This window comes from Gymnoscopelus braueri (genome assembly GCF_963280865.1).
Source record: "Gymnoscopelus braueri genome assembly, chromosome: 13".
Classification (NCBI taxonomy): domain Eukaryota; kingdom Metazoa; phylum Chordata; class Actinopteri; order Myctophiformes; family Myctophidae; genus Gymnoscopelus; species Gymnoscopelus braueri.
The window spans coordinates 35,741,467-35,761,224 of NC_137615.1; the positions used below are offsets into that span (position 1 = coordinate 35,741,467).

General features: G+C 41.9%; 2 protein-coding genes across 2 annotated transcripts in view; both read right to left on the reverse strand.

The window, feature by feature from the left end:
* Nucleotides 1–1,042: 1,042 nt before the first annotated feature.
* The window catches only part of nherf1b (NHERF family PDZ scaffold protein 1b), a 64,928-nt gene continuing 46,212 nt past the window's right edge, over nt 1,043–19,758 (reverse strand). Inside the window, exons 5-7 of the mRNA XM_080446869.1 lie at nt 12,194–12,237; nt 5,252–5,371; nt 1,043–3,066 (exon numbers count right to left, since the gene is read on the reverse strand). Of these exons, the coding sequence (XP_080302995.1) occupies nt 2,920–3,066; nt 5,252–5,371; nt 12,194–12,237 (311 nt within the window). The 3' untranslated portion in view covers nt 1,043–2,919. The remainder of the gene's footprint in view (nt 3,067–5,251; nt 5,372–12,193; nt 12,238–19,758) is intronic.
* Nucleotides 13,814–19,758, reverse strand: part of xylt2 (xylosyltransferase II) — a 107,540-nt gene continuing 101,595 nt past the window's right edge. The window contains exon 12 of the transcript XR_013934296.1: nt 13,814–13,846. The gene's annotated coding sequence lies outside the window, so the exon portion shown is untranslated. The remainder of the gene's footprint in view (nt 13,847–19,758) is intronic.

Here is a 19,758-nt window from a genome sequence, read left to right on the forward strand (position 1 = left end):
CTGAGGGACTCCAGGTTACCCATATGGGGCTTAAGTGGTCAAAATTGTTTTCTATCAGGGTGCGGTCGCACCGAACTTTAAATCTACCTATGCGGCGGATTCTGCCAATGCTTTTCAATGGGAACGGGGCGTTTTATAGCGGAAATCCGCAAATGGCAATAGACCGCTCTGTTCCCATTGAACAGCATTGACAGAATCCGCCACATAGGTGGAATTAAAGTTCAGTTTATTCACCCGCAGGATGAATAAACATTTGTAGTTTATTTTTATTTATATTAGGGGACAAATTGGCCGTTGTTGATCAGATTCTTTACTGTCTTGTATCATTTTAAGAACATGATGACATCACATTGTTGGCTTTATGGAGAGGTACTCTTTAAATAAGTGATTCTCAAAGTGGGGTCCTGGGACACCCATAGGTCTTTGAGGGAGTTCCAGGTGGTCCCCAGGAAGATTTAGAACAGTTTAATTTCAATATTTCATAGTCTAGAAAACCTTTTCAAATCAGGCTGTGGCCAATACCATTTTGGGGGTCCTTGACATGAAAATGTGTGAGAACCACTGCTTCAAACTGACTACAAAGTAAAGGCCATGGTACTAATTTAACTCTACAAATGTAGCCTTTTGTACACTCAATTAAACTGACTCGACTGTGTCGACTCAAGCAATAATATTAGATCGGTAGGCAGCGGTTTCAGTAGGAGACAGGAGACTCTTTGTGTCACCTACCGGAACCGCTGCCGGTCATCAAATTATTGGCTTAGGAATGCGACAAAAACAAAATAATATCCATGAATTCAAGGCGGCATGGAGTGACTAATCGATAGGAAAAAAAATATTTTTGGGGGTGAACTATCATGTTTTACTATAAGTAAAACATGTGAGTACTTCTTCCACCACTGGTACGTACAAATTCAATGCAAAGACGAGAACAGACACAAGTTTGCATCTGGTGGTGATGAAAATGAGGCAGCCATAGAACATTCCAGCAGGTTTGTTCCAGCGCAACTGAACACAACGTGAAGTCAACGTCACAGCATAATGTTGTGAAGACAAGTTTATTACAGTATAGAAATACCGCACTGCTCACACAAGCTCTCTTCATATAATTCATAATTCAATCTTTTTTTAAATTCATCACCAGTTTCAATACTGAACAAAAATGCATAATAATCTAGTGAAGCACGGACATTCTTTTAAAACATACATGATATACAAAGCTACATAATTCAGTTTTTAAAGACATCTATAGAAAATGTGTAAAAATCTCAGAAAGCATTTTTCGTGTTTGTTTTGCCAGTAGCAATAGAACACGGCAGAAACGCAAAGGGAATAGCAATAATATACAAAGATCACCATGGCAACACTTAAGCCCGATTTATACTTGGTCGCGCGACGGAGCATAAATTGGGCTTCATGGTACGGATGGTATGGGTTACTTAAATATTTCACATTTAGTCAAAAGTCTGGCCTAGGAAAATAAACCAGATGAAAGTATCTATAGAAATAAGCCATTGGCTTTATTGCGTATTATCCTATTGATGATTGTGTGACAATGTACTGTGTGTAATTGTACATTGTCAGTAAAGATTTTGCTAATTCAATCACTAAAGATATTGCAGAGAACGAATGACCTGCGCCTGCGTTATTACCACTTTAACCCTGGCATCCCTCGAGAAATTGTCAAAATGTTCAAAAGGAGTGGAAATAGCACATCTACAAGCTCACGTGTTTGGTGCGATGCGTTGAGCTTGTAGATCGGCTATTTTCGCTATTCGTTGTATGAACATGTAGGCTTTAGTGGTTAACGGAGTGTGTGATTTCAAAGTGAAGTTGACCGCACGTTTGGTCGCCAACAAAACACAACAAACTTGGGACAGATGAAAAGTGATTGTCAGGCGGGTTTACATGGTTGGTCCCATTGTCATTGTTGCCGTTGGGCAGAAACCTTGTATCTCCATATTTCCATATATATTTATTTGTTTTGGTAAATTAACCCATTAAGACCTGGGGCCGGTTCTACAAATGCCTTCTAAACCAGTAGTTCTTTCAATATTTTTCTAAAATGTTCAAAAATAGCAGATCTACAAGCTCGCAGTGCTGTACGAACTGGCGCACTGTGAGCTTGTATATCTGCTAATTTTGAATAGCCAACGCTAAAATCTAAAATCTTTTTTTGGCTGAAGTATTCCTTTAAGTCTGTCTGTGGGTTTTATAAATATTGAACCAGTGCCAGGTTTACAAGAGCTTTACAGTTTTACAAGGTTTCCACGGCGACAGCGACATCATGTCGCGACGGGGGTTTCATAAAATGGAGTTCCATGGAGAATATGGGTCATTAACACAAAAACATGATCAACTCCACGGTTTTCCACGGCATACACACACTGTACGGCATGCATGCACACACTCACACTCACGCATGCACACACTCACACTCACGCACACGCATGCACACACTCACACACACACACATGCGATCACTCTCACACACACACACACACACACACACACACACACACACACACACACACACACACACACACACACACACACACACACACACACACACACACACACACACACACACACACACACACACTCTCACACATTTTTAATCTGTTTCCAACATTGGCATTATGCGTCTTTCATTGTTAGTAGTACATCATTTATAACTGGAAGATAATAATAATAATAATAAGAATCTGAGTGTACACTATATTTTACAGATATCCCTCTCTCTCCTAACTGCTGGTTTATATCCTCAAATCTTCTCACGTCTATGTGAGCATGTGTGTGTGTGTGTGTGTGTGTGTGTGTGTGTGTGTGTGTGTGTGTGTGTGTGTGTGTGTGTGTGTGTGTGCGTGCGTGCGTGCGTGCGTGTGTGTGTGCGTGTGCGTGTGTGTGTGTGCGTGCTCTCTATAGGTTGCTGAACAGTTCATTTTTCTTGGTCCAGTCCATGGGCGGGGCTCTCTTGTTGGAGCGTTTCTGATGAGCGCGCTCCTTCACCTGCTGCAGCGTCAGGTTTAGGGCCGGGATGGCATCGCCGGGCATCTGATCCGACTCCTTAGTGAAGGAAGGAAGGAAGGAAGGAAGGAAGGACGTTTATTTCATGACCGTGTTAGTCTGTACTCGGCAGAGATGGCTCAAAAGATATCGTTTCTGTCGGGGTGTCCAAAACCTACTTTTCAGGATTCAAATTCAAAAGCATCAAAAGAAACACGTCGCTTCGCGCCGCGTTTCGCGCCGCGTTTCGAGCTTTTGACGTTTTTGTGTAACGCTGTAGTGTGATAGGGGCGTTGATTTATGAGAAAAACACAAAAAGTGAATATGGAGATAGGAGGTTTCTGCCCGACAGCAACGATATGTGTAGAGGGCTTTACAGACGGGGTGCGACACACACAGCCTGCGTTCTGGCTTGGATCAGCGGGGTCGCACTGTGCTTCTCATGCGAACACACAAACAGACATTGGGTAGACCCTCCAGAAAAATGCGAGCGCAGAATTTACCGCATAATCAGCAAAATGGCGCATAATTATGCGGGGGTAACGTTTTTTCAAAAAGGGCGCATCGCATCGCATAATATGCGCATCACATCGCATATTTCTGCATATTTCGCAACTTTTCACATATTTCGCATTTTTCCGCATATCGCATATTTCGCATATTGCCGCATATTTCACAACTTTCCGCATATTTCACAACTTCCCACAATTTCACTGCATAAAAAAACCTGCATATTTCATCGCAAAATCAAGGATTTTAGCCCGCATAATCAAGAGTTTTAGCCCGCATTAATCAAGGACTTTTGCCTGCGTTTTTCTGGAGGGTCTAATTGGGCATGCATGCACAGATGCCATGAGCCTATCTGAAAGACTCGTATTTCACTCACAATTTATGTGGCATTTCAAAGACATTGTTCCTTCATTAAACCTCTGAAATAAAATACAAGTTTAGTCTTCTAGAAATGCGGTCATGGAGTGTTTTTTTCCCCCTCTCTCGTCAATACGAAAGAGTCACACAACATTCAGAAGGCTTCCTCACCCATAATTCTCAACGAATCTCTGTGATTCTAATTTTCCTATAATCAGCAGAAGTGAGTGTCAATTCCTTGTGTCAATTGTGTTTACTGTATATAAGATGTTTGTCTATTCAAAGACAATGATTTGTCAATGACAATGCCATTCGCTCCAAACCACAAACTTCAGTTTGACTAATCCAGGAGAGCGCAGGAAATCAAGACCGGATTACAATAATTGAACATTCTCTATAATCAGTAACATGTGGGTGATACTTATGTGTATCAAATACGTTTTATTCAAAGGCAATCGAAGGCTAGAGCTTATGATGCAAACGTTGGGATTTGTCCGACACAACAGGTGCTTCAATGCGGCTGCAGAGTTAAATTAAGTGATTGTGAATGTGATTGTCATTTTGACAATTTTACTGTAAATCCACAAAAGTGTGACCTTTTGTCAATAAATTGTGTTTTTATCAGCAGTTGCCAATTAAGCCAAACACAAATAAAATGTCATTTGATCTGCGTTTGCTATAACCACACCAGACCCTTCAGTTTAAATAATCCAAGACACAAGCGATTGCTGTAATTTAAAGTACTCTACCAGCAATGTGTGAGTGATAATTCTGTGTATCAAATATTCTGTGTATAAATATTTTATTCCAAGGCAATCAATGGCAATAATTAACCCATTAAAACCTGGAACGCATCTGTGTAACCACTTAAACCATCATTTTATACTTTGGCTATTCAAAAATAGCAGATATACAAGCTCATAGCGCAGCACCGAGTGCCGCGCTATGAGCTTGTAGATCTGCTATTTTTGAAAAATCTTGTTTTTTTTGGCAAATCTTTGAATACATTTTAAAGCAAACATTTGTAACTCAAATCTTTGCTTCTGAGGGTCCCTGGAACTAAATATTTTGAGATGGGGGTCGGCGGCCAAATAAATGGAGGTCCTTGACATGAAAAAGTTTGAGAACCACTGATATAGTAACAACTTTTTTCAGAAAACATTTTGTAGAATCAGAACCTCAGGCCTTAATGGGTTAAAGGCAATGGCACGCTGATAGGTTTTTATTAATGTATTTCCTAAAACCTACGAGTGATGGAGCTTACACAGAAAAACAACAGCAACAACAAACAAGCAAAGCACTTCTTTACACCTGTAAACCTGTGCTGTGACAATAAAGTTGATTGTGATTGTGACTGTACAGTATGTGCATGCAGTACCTCAGGAGTGTTGTTAATTGGCGGGGTTGTCAGAGAGGTGTTGGACGAGGCGTTCGATGGAGATGGACTGACTGACAGCTTCGAGTCCCCTTCTGCCTCTTTGGCCACGCGACCATTCACCTGGGGAAGGAAATCAATCAATCAATCAATCAATCAAGATTTGAAGAAGTACATTTCTAGAGAGCATCACTATGTTCAGTGCCCATTCAATGGCAACAACACTGAACAGTAGTGGATATCAGTTCCTCTGGGCACAACTCATTGCTTAACACATTGGCCTGACTGTTTCATTTGTGTGCAGTACTATAGTCCACCACCCGGGAGCAGCCTTGCCTTATGAATTTTGTTCACGCTCCAATGTACAGTGGCTTCACCAGTAGATACCAAAAGTGTTATGGGGATAAAATAATTGGTTTAGACCAGAGCAGTGGTTTTCAAAGTCAGGTCCAGTCAGGCAGGGACCTTGAAGAGGTTGCAAATGGATCCTTACAGGTCTGTAACTCTGAGAGTGTACAAATTTGTACCCTCTCAGAGTTACGAGAGTCATTGAACCACTGGTTGACAGACTGGGAGGAACAAATTAACATTGGTGGAAAGTAACTAAGTACATTTAAAAATTGAGGTATTTTGTACTTTACTGGAGTATTTCTTTTAACTTTTTATTTTACTTTTACTTTCTATTTACTTTTTACTCCACTACTAATTATTTGAAAACTTTAGTTACTAGTTACTTTGTACATTTTGATTATTGTTGCAAAACACACATTAACCACTTCAACCCTATATATTTCATACAAGCTCAGCTTGTAGAGCTGATATTTTCAAAAGATAGTCATTCATTTTGAGAACTTGAAATGGGGCATTTTGCATAATGAGTACTTTTACTTTTGGTACTTTAAGTATTTTTTGATGCCAATACTTTCGTACTTTTACTCAAGGTGAATTTTGAATTCTGGACATTCACTTCAGAGTATTTCTACATCGCAGTATTGCTACTTTTACTTAAGTAAACATTGTTAGTACTTTTTCCACCACTGCAAATGAACCCTGTTGACTGAGAATGGCACCCCTGGTCCCTGATTCCCACACCGTACACCTACAATTTCATTTGTGAGCTTTGTAGATCAGCTTTTTTTTTTTTAATTGCATGGCAAATTGTAATATAACAGGTAAGTTATTAATCGATTTATTGACATACTAAAAAAAATATATATATTTATATATATATTTTAAAAACTCGTCTTGATTATTCAACTAAATCAAAAAAGTAATCAATAGAAAAATCTGCAAGAATAGTTGCAGGCCTAGTTGAATGAAAGAAAGTAGGTGCAGCTCAGAGAGGGAAAGGGGCTTTGGTGAACATAAGCCAGCTTGACCTGCAAAGTCACAATCCTCCCACCTCACAGTGACCCGGTGTCTGACCTTTCACCCATACAGCGTACCATGTTACAACATGCTGTCTGCACCTTCACTGTGACATTATGTACTGTAGCTGGCCTTAGGTCAGGGGTCTTCAACAGGGGGTCCGGGACCCCTAGGGGGTCCTCAGAGTTACTACAGGGGGTCCACCAAATCTTTGTGTGATATGATTTTTTGTTTTACCATAACCACTTAAACCCTAGCATCGCTTTTCTGAGTAGAAAGTATCAAGAGTTCCACCACCAGGTTCTGGTGCAGTTTTAACCCGGCTGCTGTCAGGATGCTGAATGAGGCATAAGCCTTGTTCAGCAGCCTGACAGCAGGCGGTGCAAAACTTTTCTGGCTCTTCCTGAACACACCTGTGGATTATACCAGGGACAATGACTTGGACTTAGCTCCCCCTCGGACACACCTGTGGACTACACCAGGTACAAATGACTTTTTTGTTGCACTCCCTCATGGAGCTACTTGCGGATTATACTAGGGTCAGTCCACCCTAGGTGGACACGCACTGACCTTTTGCACCTTAATCCCATGTATAACGCACTGACTTTTTTTGTTTTTTATTGTGCTCTTTTTTTCTCTAAGCACCTTAACGTCCATAAGTATATCATGCACAGTATAAGTATAACATGCACAGTATACATACATTGCTGCTATGCTCAGACACCTTAGTTTTTTATTATCTCAGGTACTTTGTAAATATGTAGATAACTTGTCTGGCCTTCTGTTGCTCTCTTGTTTTGATCTCCTTCCCACTTGCCCCCCACCCCTCTTCTTCTCCCCCCCCCCCTCTTCTTTCTATGGAAATTAACGTTGCGATGGGAACGATGTACAAAAACGAATTTCACCCACTTCTTTACCTTGTAAACCTGTGATGTGACAATAAAACTGATTCTGATTCTGATTCTAGAACTTTAGCCAAAAATAGCAGATCTACAAGCTCACAACGCCTCGCACTGCGAGTCGTTGTGAGCTTGTAGATCGGCTATTTTTGGCAAAGAGCTAAAGGTGTAGAGGGAAAAAAGAGCAGACCAAGTAAACAAAAAAAGTATAATCTGAAATAAAATTGTATGCGATATAAAGGGGGTCCCTGCTTCATCTGTCTCTCAGCTAGGGGGTCCTTGGCCTGAAAACGTTGAAGACCCTTGCCTTAGGTCATTGCTACTCAACAAAACCTTTTCAGATAAGGGGGGGGGTCTTCGGCCAAATACATCACAATGTGGGGGTCCTTGACTAGAAAAAGTTTGAGAACCACTGCCCTAAAGCCTTCGATGTTAACACATGCTACGCAACAATAACCTTTTTTTCACTTCGCCGTGACACCATGAACTATAGCTAGCCTTAGATGATGAGTGGCCTGGATCGGGCTTCATTTAACATACCTGGCAACACGCCCTGAGCTGTAGGGAGCCGCAGCGGACCGGAGACTAGATGTTGAGATAGTAAGTTAAGTAGGTCCAAGTGACTTATTGTCAGTATCAGCCTGAGCGACGAGGGCGTCTACTGTATCCCCCTTACAAGGCACTAGACCTGGGAGATGGATGGCTGAGGTGGAATGGCTGAGGTGGAGCGCCACACCTTACCATCAGCTCCTGGTAACTTCTTGTATTTTTTCGTAAATTAAGCTCATAGTGCGGCACGCCTTAACATAAAACACACACACTTTTAGAAGTGATTTAACGCAAAAATAGCAGATCTACAAGCTCGGTGCCGCGCTATGAGCTTGTAGATCTGCTATTTTTGAATCGCCAAAGAAATCTTAAAATGACACAGATTCTGATGGATTAAATCACTGCAGCGGTTCTCAAACTATGGGTCGCGGGAGGGTGCCGTTGGGGTCGCGCATTGGCAACCAAAAAAATTATCGAATCTCTTTTTAAAGGCTCGATCAACGTGAAGTGGACTGTGCTCAATGCAATGCAAATGCCAAAAAAATACCTCATAATATGCGGTCGTGGTATAAAAACGTTTGAGAACCCCTGGTTTAAAGGAAGACACTGATTTTGCGAGCCTCAGGTCCACGGAGCAGGGCATTCCAAAGCGTGGGTGCCGGACTGCGAAAGCCCGATCGCCCCGGGTAATGAGGTGGGACGTGGGGACTCATCTGTGAAGAGAAGAGCCTGGTCACGACCTAAACCAGCGAGAGGAACAGGACTTCCGTCGTACGTGTTTCCCCCGGAAACTATATTTTTTTACCAATCACAACACTTGTTTCATTCACGGAGAATGTTAACAGATTTGTAAAGCATCAACGTCATTTCCTTGGGCGGTACTTCCGCCAAATTCAACCGCTTCCGCCTAGACAACCAACAGCCCAGGTCTTGCCCAGCGTGGGTTCATAGGGGGGGTGCAGCAAGTCTTTGATGTAGCTGGGGGCCAGTCCCTGCCGGGCTTTCAAAGTTAGCAGTAAAATCTTAAAATATATTCTGAATGAAACAGGTAACCAGTGAAGTGCAGCTAAGATGGGTGTAATGTGATCACGTTTCTTAAGTGTCATAATAGTTTCCAACAACGCGTCACTTCGTGGCACGTCATAAGCTTGTAGATCAGCTATTTCCGCAATTCAAAAAATTATTTTGAAAGTATAAAATGACCTACATTTAAAAAAAAAAACATGGCCCTCCCCTATTTTTCTCAAGAGGAACCTTCCAATAAAAATCGATCAGTCCCTTAGTTACCAAAGCTGTGCTACTCATATGTACAGTATAGTAACAAAGTAATACAAGTGCGTGTGCGTGTGCGCGTGTGTGTGTGCGTAAGATCTACAGTAAAAGTAGCTGAGTGCGCTCCCATAAGGATTACAGCTAAATACCTTTCCAGGATTAACATGAAGCAGCTCAATTCTCCCTAGCTGCTTCACACTCGGTGTGAGCTTTCAAGCCTCACAGTTTGTGATCGCATTCCTCTGCTCTAATGCCATCATACAGTACAAGCACTGGGGTCACTCATTCACTGGAACTATACACTTGGTTGTGTGGAGGTTCCAGGAGTCCCCAGCAAAAGTATAGTTAATGTAGCCTTACAATAATTCTAACCACTTTATCTGTTTATATATTGGCTATAGTCACTAATTATTAAAAACGTGCTCCTTGATTATTCGATAAATCGAAAAAGGAATCGACCGAATAATCACTAAGAAAATAAACAATAGTTGCAGCCCTGTTTTTTTTTTGTTGCATATTATGTTTTTTTATTTTTCAATTGCAGTATACATCTAAACTAAACAATCCCCGAGCACAGAGATAGTCACAGTCCTGTTAAATAAGAGTTTGCATGTAATTCGCAATAAAGGTTTGAGTCACAATTTCTCAAACTATTTAGTTTCAAACCTGCTAGTAGCACTAAATGGGTGGAGCTCGGTTTTGAACGTCAACACTTTTCTGTGATTGATGACCTGCAGCCGGTGGTGGAAGAAGTACTCAATTTCGGTATCACTACTGCAATGTAGAAACGCTCTGTTACAAGTAAAGGTCCGGTAATCAAAATTTACTTGAGTGAAAGTACAAAAGTATTGGTATCAAAATATACTTAGAACCAAAAGTAAAAGTACTCATTATGCAGAATGTCCCGTTTCACAAGGTATCATATCTCTGCTATCAGGCAGAAACATGATATGTCCAAAATATTAACTTTTCAGGAAAGTAAAAGAACAAAAACATGTTTTTAGAACAACATAATACTGCCTCATCAAAGTTGGTATGATGACTTTATACATTGTCAGATAGTTGAATGTGTCCTTTATCCATCAATTTACCCAAATACAGCTCAAGTGGAGTTAGGAGGTTTTTGAGCATTAATGTGGTTAATGGTCTAATGTAGCTAATGACTTCGTCATTCTAATCAATGGGGGACAAACCACCTAACTCCACGGTTGGAGTTACTAGGTGGTTTGTCCAACAGTTTGAGGATTCAATGGAGTTAGGAGGTTTAGTCAGAAGCGCTTAAAACCCAAACACAGACATAAAGGGTGTTCAATAGCACTGATTTATATATTTTTTATATTAAAATCTTTAGAAAATAGCCAAAGTTTAAATAGGGCTGAAGTGGGTACTTTATGTTTCGTAATAATAATTCAAATCTACAAAGTAACTAGTAACTAAGGTTTTCAAATAATTGTAGTGGAGTAAAAAATATTGCCTCTGAGATGTAGTGGAGTAGAAGTAAAAGTAAAATTGGAAATACTCCGGCAAAGTAAAAGTATCTCAAAATTGTAAGAGTAAATGTACTTAGTTACTTTCCACCACTGGTCTGCAGTGTTATAAACCCCGCCTATCTGGAACGAGACGCAGTTTAAAACAAACAAACAAACCCCAGAGAATTCATGGCAAGAGCCTCTGTATTTGACCTGAGGGTGTTTAGTCTATAGACAAACTGCTAACTGCACAGAAGCAAAGCATTTATCTGCTTCAAATAGACAAGGCGTACAGAGCGCATATAAACGCAAGGTGTGCACGACACACAGAAAGATGCGCAAGACCATCAAACCACGTCATTCCCATTGATAAGCATTGGCAGATTCCGCCCCATAGGTAGAACAAAAGTGCGGTGTGACCTTACCCTAACTCAAGTTTTCAAATAATTGTAGTGGAGTAAACGTGTAATATTTGCCTCTGAGATGTAGTGGAGTTAAAGTGCTGAAAATTGGAAATACTCCAGTAAAGTAAAAAAATACCTAAAAATTACTTGAGTAAATGTTCTTAGTTACTTTACACCACTGGCCTGAACTATGGTTGACCTGCACTCTATCTACCAGGAAGACATGCCACCTCAGAGCAGTGGGGTCCGGGCACCCCCAGGGGTCTTTGAGGAGGTTCCAGCTAAATTTACATTTTGATAAATTAGTTAATTAATTAATTAATATAGCACCAAAATCAGTTTACAGACAGACAGACAGACAGACAGACAGACAGACAGACAGACAGACAGACAGACAGACAGACAGACAGACAGACAGACAGACAGACAGACAGACAGACAGACAGACAGACAGACAGACGGACAGACAGACAGACAGGATAAGATAGAATACCTGGGGCCCTACCTTGCGCGGCGCCTTATGCCCTATAACTTCTTAGGCATTGCTTTAATACTTTTAAAATAGCCGATCTACAGTACATCCACGCGTTGTGAACTTGTAGATCGGCTGACTCTGAAAATTTTCCAGAAATAGTTGATCTAAAGCTTGTAGATCGTCTATTTCAGAGGGGGGAAAAAAAGAATTGTGCTTAACCTTAAGAGTGCTGTTATTGTTCATTCTGTCTCTCTCTCTCTCACTGTGTCTCACAGAAACCTCTTATCTCCATATTTTAACTTGTTGGTGTTTTTACGTAAATTAACGCCCTACTTGATCACACTACGGCGTAACACAAAAAGCATCAAAAGTAGCAGATCCGACGTGTTTCGAGCTTGTCGATCTGCTACTTTTAGAATTTGAATCCTGAAAAGCAACAGTGTTGGGCGTTATGAGGTTTCCACCCGACAGAGACGTCGGTGTGCTGCTGAACGTGAGTGGTTTCTTACCTTGTCCTCCATGTCTCCGTTGATGACTGGCTCGGGCAGCGGACCTGCAAAACACACCAAACACACCCATCAGTCACACACTTAAAAACGTCCAAACCAAAGAGAACACTCCAGCTGCGTTCACGCTGACGCATACAAAAGACACAAGGCAAACGCAAAGCATATTTGTAGCTTTGCACTGCTTGTATCTGAAGTTGAAACCGGCTCAACTTTTTTTTCGTTGCTTTGTAGCCGTCGTAGCTTTCATAGCAGCTACAAACGTCGGATGTACAAGTAGTCTTGGTATCCTCATGTCGCCGGGCCTACATTGACCAAAAAGAATGGTAGCCTGTGCATCTTTGTATCTGCCCAGCGTGAACACGGCATAAGAGGATCATCATCATTATTATTACCCGAATAACCTGGCCCCAACGACAATGCCGCCAACACTACCGTAATATGTACTACACCAGACCGAAGCTTAGTCGTCTCATTCTAGTCCCCCTCCAGTGTTTTTTTTTTTGCTGTGGTACAGTAGCCTTCAGAACCCAGCGGAGCAGAATGCTCCGTTCGCTCCACTTAGATCAAGGAGTCCCCCTTCTCCGCGGCTCCGCTTTCATTCCACCAATGCCTCTCTCTATCTACTCTGTTACATAGCGCAGCTATGTGTAAAGAGCCTCATCTATTATTCACACATGGCAGAGAGGGTTCCTCTGCATGCGTTCACATGTTTCTCTGACAGTTGGGCCTCAGCGTCAAGTTTAAGAAACCTGGTCCACTGGATAACTCAGCCTCACCACAGGAGGCCCTGTACTCTCTGTGTCCTGACTGATCCAATAGTCCATGATGATGATGATTTGCGCACGGAGCAAAAAAAAAAAGATCTCGAACGCGAGTCTCCACTTTGAGAGGTTCTCTTGATTGGGGAGACACTTGAGTCTAGCGTACAGCAGTGGATCTCAAAGTGGGTCCCTCAGGGGTCCTTGGGGGGGGGGGGGGGTCCAGCTAAATTTAGCTGGAAACAGCGTCACAATCATTTTTTACCACTTTATCCATATTTTGTTACGTTGGCTATTCAAAAATAGCAGATATACAAGCTCACAGCACGTCAATTATTTTTAAAAGGAAATTCGTCTCGAAAGTATTATGAATTCTGCTTTTAACGCAACATTTCTCTACTGGCGCTCCCTGGCACGAAATATTTTCTGATGGGAGGGGGGGGTGGGTCTGCCCGAATACACATTAATTTGGGGGTCCTTGACATGAAAAAGTTTGAGAAGCACTGTCGTATACAGTGGCGGTTCTCAAACGTTTTCATGTCAAGGATCCCCCAAATTGGTATTTGGAGGCGGGAACACCGCATTGAGAACCACTGCCACAGCTTACATCATCAGCGGTGTAAAGTAACTAAGTGCATTTACTCAAGTACTGTACTTAAGTACAATTTTGAGGTATTTTTTACTTTGCTGCAGATTTTCATTATTACAAAACATACATCAACCACTTCAGCCCTATATACATTTCGGCCATTTAAAAATAGCCGATCTACAAGCTCACAATGCGTGCGTCGCAATGCGACACATTGTGAGCTTGTAGATCGGCTATTTTCAAAAGATTTTATACATTTGAAAACTTGTGAAACGGGACATTCTGCATAATGAGTACTGTCTACTTCTGGTACTTTAAGTACATTTTGATACCAACACTTTTGTACTTTTACTCAAGTAAATTTAGAATTCCGGACTTTTACTTGTAACAGAGTATTTCTACATTGCAGTATTGATACTTTTACTCAAGTAAAAAATGTGAGTACACTTCTTCCACCACTGATCATCAGAGAGGACCGACACATTTCTTACCTTCCATCCGTATGACTCACAGTGAATGTTTTCCCTTTGCCGGTCGGTGTGTTTTTATGGCTCTTAGTTACACAGCCCTTCCTTTGGCCCCTACCCTACACTGTAGTGTGTCTATTCTGAGAGCCGTGTCCTCCGTAAGGTCCTCAGCTACTCTGTGTGTGTGTGTGTGTGTGTGTGTGTGTGTGTGTGTGTGTGTGTGTGTGTGTGTGTGTGTGTGTGTGTGTGTGTGTGTGTGTGTGTGTGTGTGTGTGTGTGTGTGTGTGTGTGTGTGTGTCTGTGTGTCTGTGTGTCTGTGTGTGTGTGTGTGCGCCCTGACTTTGAGAAGAGCCTCTCCACTCCCAAATATACAGCTTCAGCACTGGGGCTGGGAGGCCACTCGAGAGCCAGCGCCTTGGAAACCAAACAAAGGTGCTGACCAGTGAGGCAGTGTGCACGTGTGTGTGTGTGTGTGTGTGTGTGTGTGTGTGTGTGTGTGTGTGTGTGTGTGTGTGTGTGTGTGTGTGTGTGTGTGTGTGTGTGTGTGTGTGTGTGTGTGTGTGTGTGTGTGTGTGTGTGTGTGTGTTTGTTAACACATTGACTGCCAGAATTATTTAAGATTTTTAGCAGTTTTATGCCAGAGATTTTTCATTGAAAAAAAAAAAGTACCCAGGAGCCGAGATACAGAATTTTTAAGTTTTAAGTTAACAAGGAAGTGGATAGGAGTCTAGATATTCGAAAAATCATATCTCCTTGGTCTTTGGGTCAAATTAAAAAACAAAAATGTAAAAAAAAACAAAAAACGAGTTAACTCGTTCTTGGCAATCAAGTGATGGATTCTAAAAACTAGTCAAAACGAGTTAACTCGATCTAGGCAATCAATGTGTTAAGAGTCACTGTACTCGGGTACCCTCTGCAGCAGTGGTGGAAAAAGTACTCACATTTTTTACTGAAGTAAAAGTATCAATATTGCAGTATAGAAACACTGTTAGGGCGCGCTCCCACCGCACTTTTATTTTACCTCTGGGGCAGAATCTGCCAATGCTTTGTCAATGTAAATGCGTGGATTCACGCAAGAGCGGATCTTTCCGCCTGTCGCGCAGACCGTGCGTTTATCTGCTCAACACGACTTGTCCATTTGAAGCAGAAAACTGCTGGAGGCAGGAGCTGATTTTCCCCCTCTGTCTAATCGGGTGAGTCGAAGGCGGACCGTCCCAAGACTCAGGAAGCAACATGGTGCTCAAGGCAGCAGGCGGTGCGGGCTACGGGGAGGGTCCTGAAAGTGAGTGACAGGCGCGACACTCCCGTTTTTTAGAATCCGCTGGCTGCAAAAAACTGTGGCCGTGCACAACCTGCGTTTAACGCTAGCCGACCATGTTTTGGTGGGAGCGCGCCCTTAGGGCACGGTCCCACCGCACTTTTATTTTACCTCTGGGGCAGAATCTGCCAATGCTTTGTCAATGCAAATGCGTGGATTCATGGTCTTGCACATTTTTTCCAAGAATCCACGCATTTGCATTGACAAAGCATTGGCAGATTCCGCCCCAGAGGTAAAATAGAAGTGCGGTGGGGCCGTGCCCTTACAAGTCCGGTAATCAAAATTGACTTGAGTAAAAGTACAAAAGCATTGGTAACAAAATATACTTAAAGTACAAAAGTAAAAGTATTCATTATGCAGAATGTCCCATTTCACAAGTTTTCAAATAAAAAGTAAAATGTATATATATTTTTTGAAAATAGCAGATCTACAAGCTCACAATGCATCGCATCGTGACATCGCTAAAGTGTGTAACGTATGTTTTGTAATAATAATTAAAATCTATGAAGTAACTAGTAACTAGTAAGTTTTCAAATAATTGTAGTGGGAGTCAAAGTACAATATTTGTCTCTGAGGTGTAGTGGGGTAGAAGTAAAAGTATAGAAAAGTATTGGAAATACTCCAGTAAAGTAAAAGTACCTCAACATTGTACTTAAGTACAGTACTTGAGTACATGCACTGTACTTAGTTATGTTACACTACTGAAGTGCAGAGCGTTACCTGGGCATCTCAATGGAATGTCTCCCCAGACCGGCTTTTTTGGGGCATTTATTTTTGGTCTCTTTCTGGACTGGAGGCCAAATATGGAACCAGGGAACTTACAGTCCGGTCTGAAACTTTTTATTATTTTTGTAGTGATTATTCTATAGTATACTTTTTCGATTAATCAAATTACATTGAAGGATGATTTTATTATCATCTTTTTATACAGTATATAATATATATCTCAACGAACTGACACACTTTTTTATTTTTTTATATTTTTATAATCAACTAAATTAATTGTCTTATTATCCCGTTCCGGATGAGCTTTGCTGCATGTCTCTCCCCATCTCTCTCCCCCTGTTTCCTGTTTGTCTCTACTGTTAAAATCTATAAATAAAGGCCCAAAAGCCCCCAAAAATACTGTACATGCATGTTAAAATAATAATAACAATAATAATAATAAATGCATGTTGACACCAGATGATGGATGTCAGTCAGTCTAGCCAGTCCCCTAAATACCGCGGCAAGGTAGTAGAAGTCACCTTCGTAATGGGCCATATAGGCCTTCGAGGCTGGCCTACGCTTGTAAGTAAACGCACTGCGCTCGGTGGTGTAGAACCATGGGTGCATTACGGCGACCAGTTGCCCCAGAGTCTCGGTCCAAACAGAAGATGTAGTCAGCGTGGCCTCGTAGCTCCGTTTCTATTAAAGCCTGGATATGTTTCACCCTGCCAGCTGAAATCTCTTGCCAGCGGTTCGACCCCGGCGGGGACCTGACGACCAGCTCTCGCCCGGCGCCCATCTTGACAGAAGGGGCCTCGTCCGGCCGGTCCGTAAACACGTAGTAACACACGTTGAAACCGGCGAAGAAGTGGCGTTCCGCTTTCTCTAGAAAGTCTCTCAAGAACCGGGCGTACTTGCCGACAGCGAAGATGGTCGTTGCCACGGCGATGTTGTGGGGTTCATAGATGGCGTCTAACACTACGGGGTCAAAGGTCGTCACATGATTATAGAGATAAATGTGTACAGATTTGTGAGATTTTTGGACAGAATCTGAATCTGAAAACATGTGTTTTGCAATACTCGGCCTCCTGGTGGCGCTACAACATGCCGATCTGAAAGATTCGGGGCAGATTCTGACATCCAGGGAGTGTCTGTGCACATTTTCGCTGCGATCGGGCCAACGGTGCGGGAGATAAGCTGCTCGCAGACGGACGGAAACACACACGGACAGACGGACAGGGTGCAAAACATAGTCTCGGCCATGCCTTCGGCCTGGCGGAGACAATAAGTAATGTTTTGAGTAAACTACTCCTTTAAACCATACTTCATACTTTCTACAACTGAACTGTGTTGTGCAGAAGTAGCAGATCTACAAGCTCATTAGCAGATCTACAAGCTCAACAGGCCTTATTGTGAGCTTGTATTTATATATAATAGATTAATGGATTAGTTCGATTAACTTAATTATTTGTTGATATTATACTGTATTTTCTTATATTATACTGTTAAGACTGATGCTAGCTAGGTTCTTGGTTTACCTATGATCCTAGATTACTGAGGCACTACACTGTCTCTATGCATTTGATGTTCCGCCCGCCTGCTCCCCAGAACCCGATCCAGGGACCACATCACACCAGTCCTCCGTGACCTCCACTGGCTCCCAGTCAAGCACAGAATAGATTTCAAAATGCTAATCACCACCTACAAGGCCCCAGTGATGGAAGAAGTACTCACATGTTTTACTTAAAAATTACTTGAGTAAAAGTACAAAAGTATTGGTGTCAAAATGACCAAAAGTACCAAAAGTAAAAGTACTCATTTAGCAGAAGGTCCCATTTCACAAGTTTTCAAAAGTACAAAAATCCTTTGAAAATAGCAGATCTACAAGCTCACAACTTGTAGAAAATAGGGCTGAAGAGGTTAATGTATGTTTTGTAATAATAATCTAAATCTACAAAGTAACTACTTACTAAAGTGATACCTAATGATGATACCTATAAAAAAAAACGATGTTTTAAATATGGTTTTGCTCTTGTTAAGAATATTGGTCTCCTATTAACTTCAATTAGTCAAATATTGGATTATTGGCTCAGGAATGCAACAAAAACAAAACAAAAATCCTTGAATTCAAGGCTGAATTCGTGGGGTGAGTGATTGATAGATACATTTTCCTTTAAAGTGGCTAAATGCTATATTAACTATGAACTTGCTGGGGACCCTCTGGAACCCCTCCAAGAACACCCGGCGGTCCTCTGAGCCCACTTTGAGAAGCACGGTTTTATTGGGACAACTTGTCCCTGTGCCCCCCTACTGCTGTTGAAAGCTGGCTGCACACCATGTCTATCCCATTCAAACCAGGAAAGCATCTAAGCCAGGGGTCTTCAACAGGGGGTCCGGGACCCCTAGGGGGTCCTCAGAGTTACTACAGGGGGTCCGCCAAATCTTTGTGTGATATGATTTTTTGTTTTACCGTAACCACTTAAACCCTAGCATCCCTTTTCTGAGTAGAACTTTAGCCAAAAATAGCAGATCTACAAGCTCACAACGCCTCGCGCTGCGAGGCGTTGTGAGCTTGTAGATCGGCTATTTTTGGCAAAGAGGTAAAGGTGTAGAGGGAAAAAAGAGCAGACCAAGTAAACAAAAAAAGTATAATCTGAAACACAATTTTATGCAATATAGAGGGGGTCCCTGCTTCATCTGTTTCTCAGCTATTTTTTTTTATTTTTTTCTGTGACGCCCCTGACTGTAGCAACATACGTTTTTCAGAAAACTCTTATTAAACTCGGATTTAGAACAGTGGTTCTCAACCTGTGGAAATGGGCCTCAGGTGGGTCATGAGACGCAGTGTCCAGCCACGCCCCCTCCCTGAGGACTGGCCAGTGTTACTAACTTACTGTACTGCTCTGAAATGAGGCAGCCAAATCAAAGACCAGGGGCTCCCCCTAGAGATTTCCTGTTGTATTACGGATACAAACATTAATTCAAAAAAGCCCTATTTTTTACTCAAAAAATAAAAAAGCATCCCAAAATAGGGATGCCAGGGTTGATGTGGTTAAAACTTCAGGCAGAAAGGGTTTACTGTTATTCAATGGATGTTGTAGGATCTATAACCATTTGGTTCCATTTGTACACTCTCAGAGTTATGGTGGTCATTGAAATAAATGTAAAAAAGTTTGAGAACCACTGATCTATAAACATGCGAGGCTCAACGGGGGGGGGGGGGGGGGGCAGGAAGTCAGCCAGCTCTGTCTCCTGTCTGTGTACTTTGGCAGAGAGAGAGAGAGAGAGAGAGAGAGAGAGAGAGAGAGAGAGAGAGAGAGAGAGAGAGAGAGAGAGAGATAGAGACACAGACAGAAAGGCAAAGCCAAGCAAACGGCGACTCTGCGTAGACAGACTTTTAATTTCCTGGTGTTTACCACTGCAGTGGGAACCAAACAGCAGAATGAGTAACATGGAGGAGGATGAGGAGAGAGCAGAGCTCAGAGTGAGAACCATAAAGGAGGCTAATAAGCCTGATTTAATACTTAGTCGCACGCTGGCGTTGCACGGGGCGTAAAATAGCAGATCTACAAGTTGTGAGCTTGTAGAGCTGCTATTTTACTGAGCACGACACACACCGGCACGCAACTAAAGTATAACTGAGGCTTTAACCCATAAAACAGGGAAAGCATTTGTGTCATTTTAGTAGTTAATATAGTGTCATCATTTTAACCACTAAAAGATAT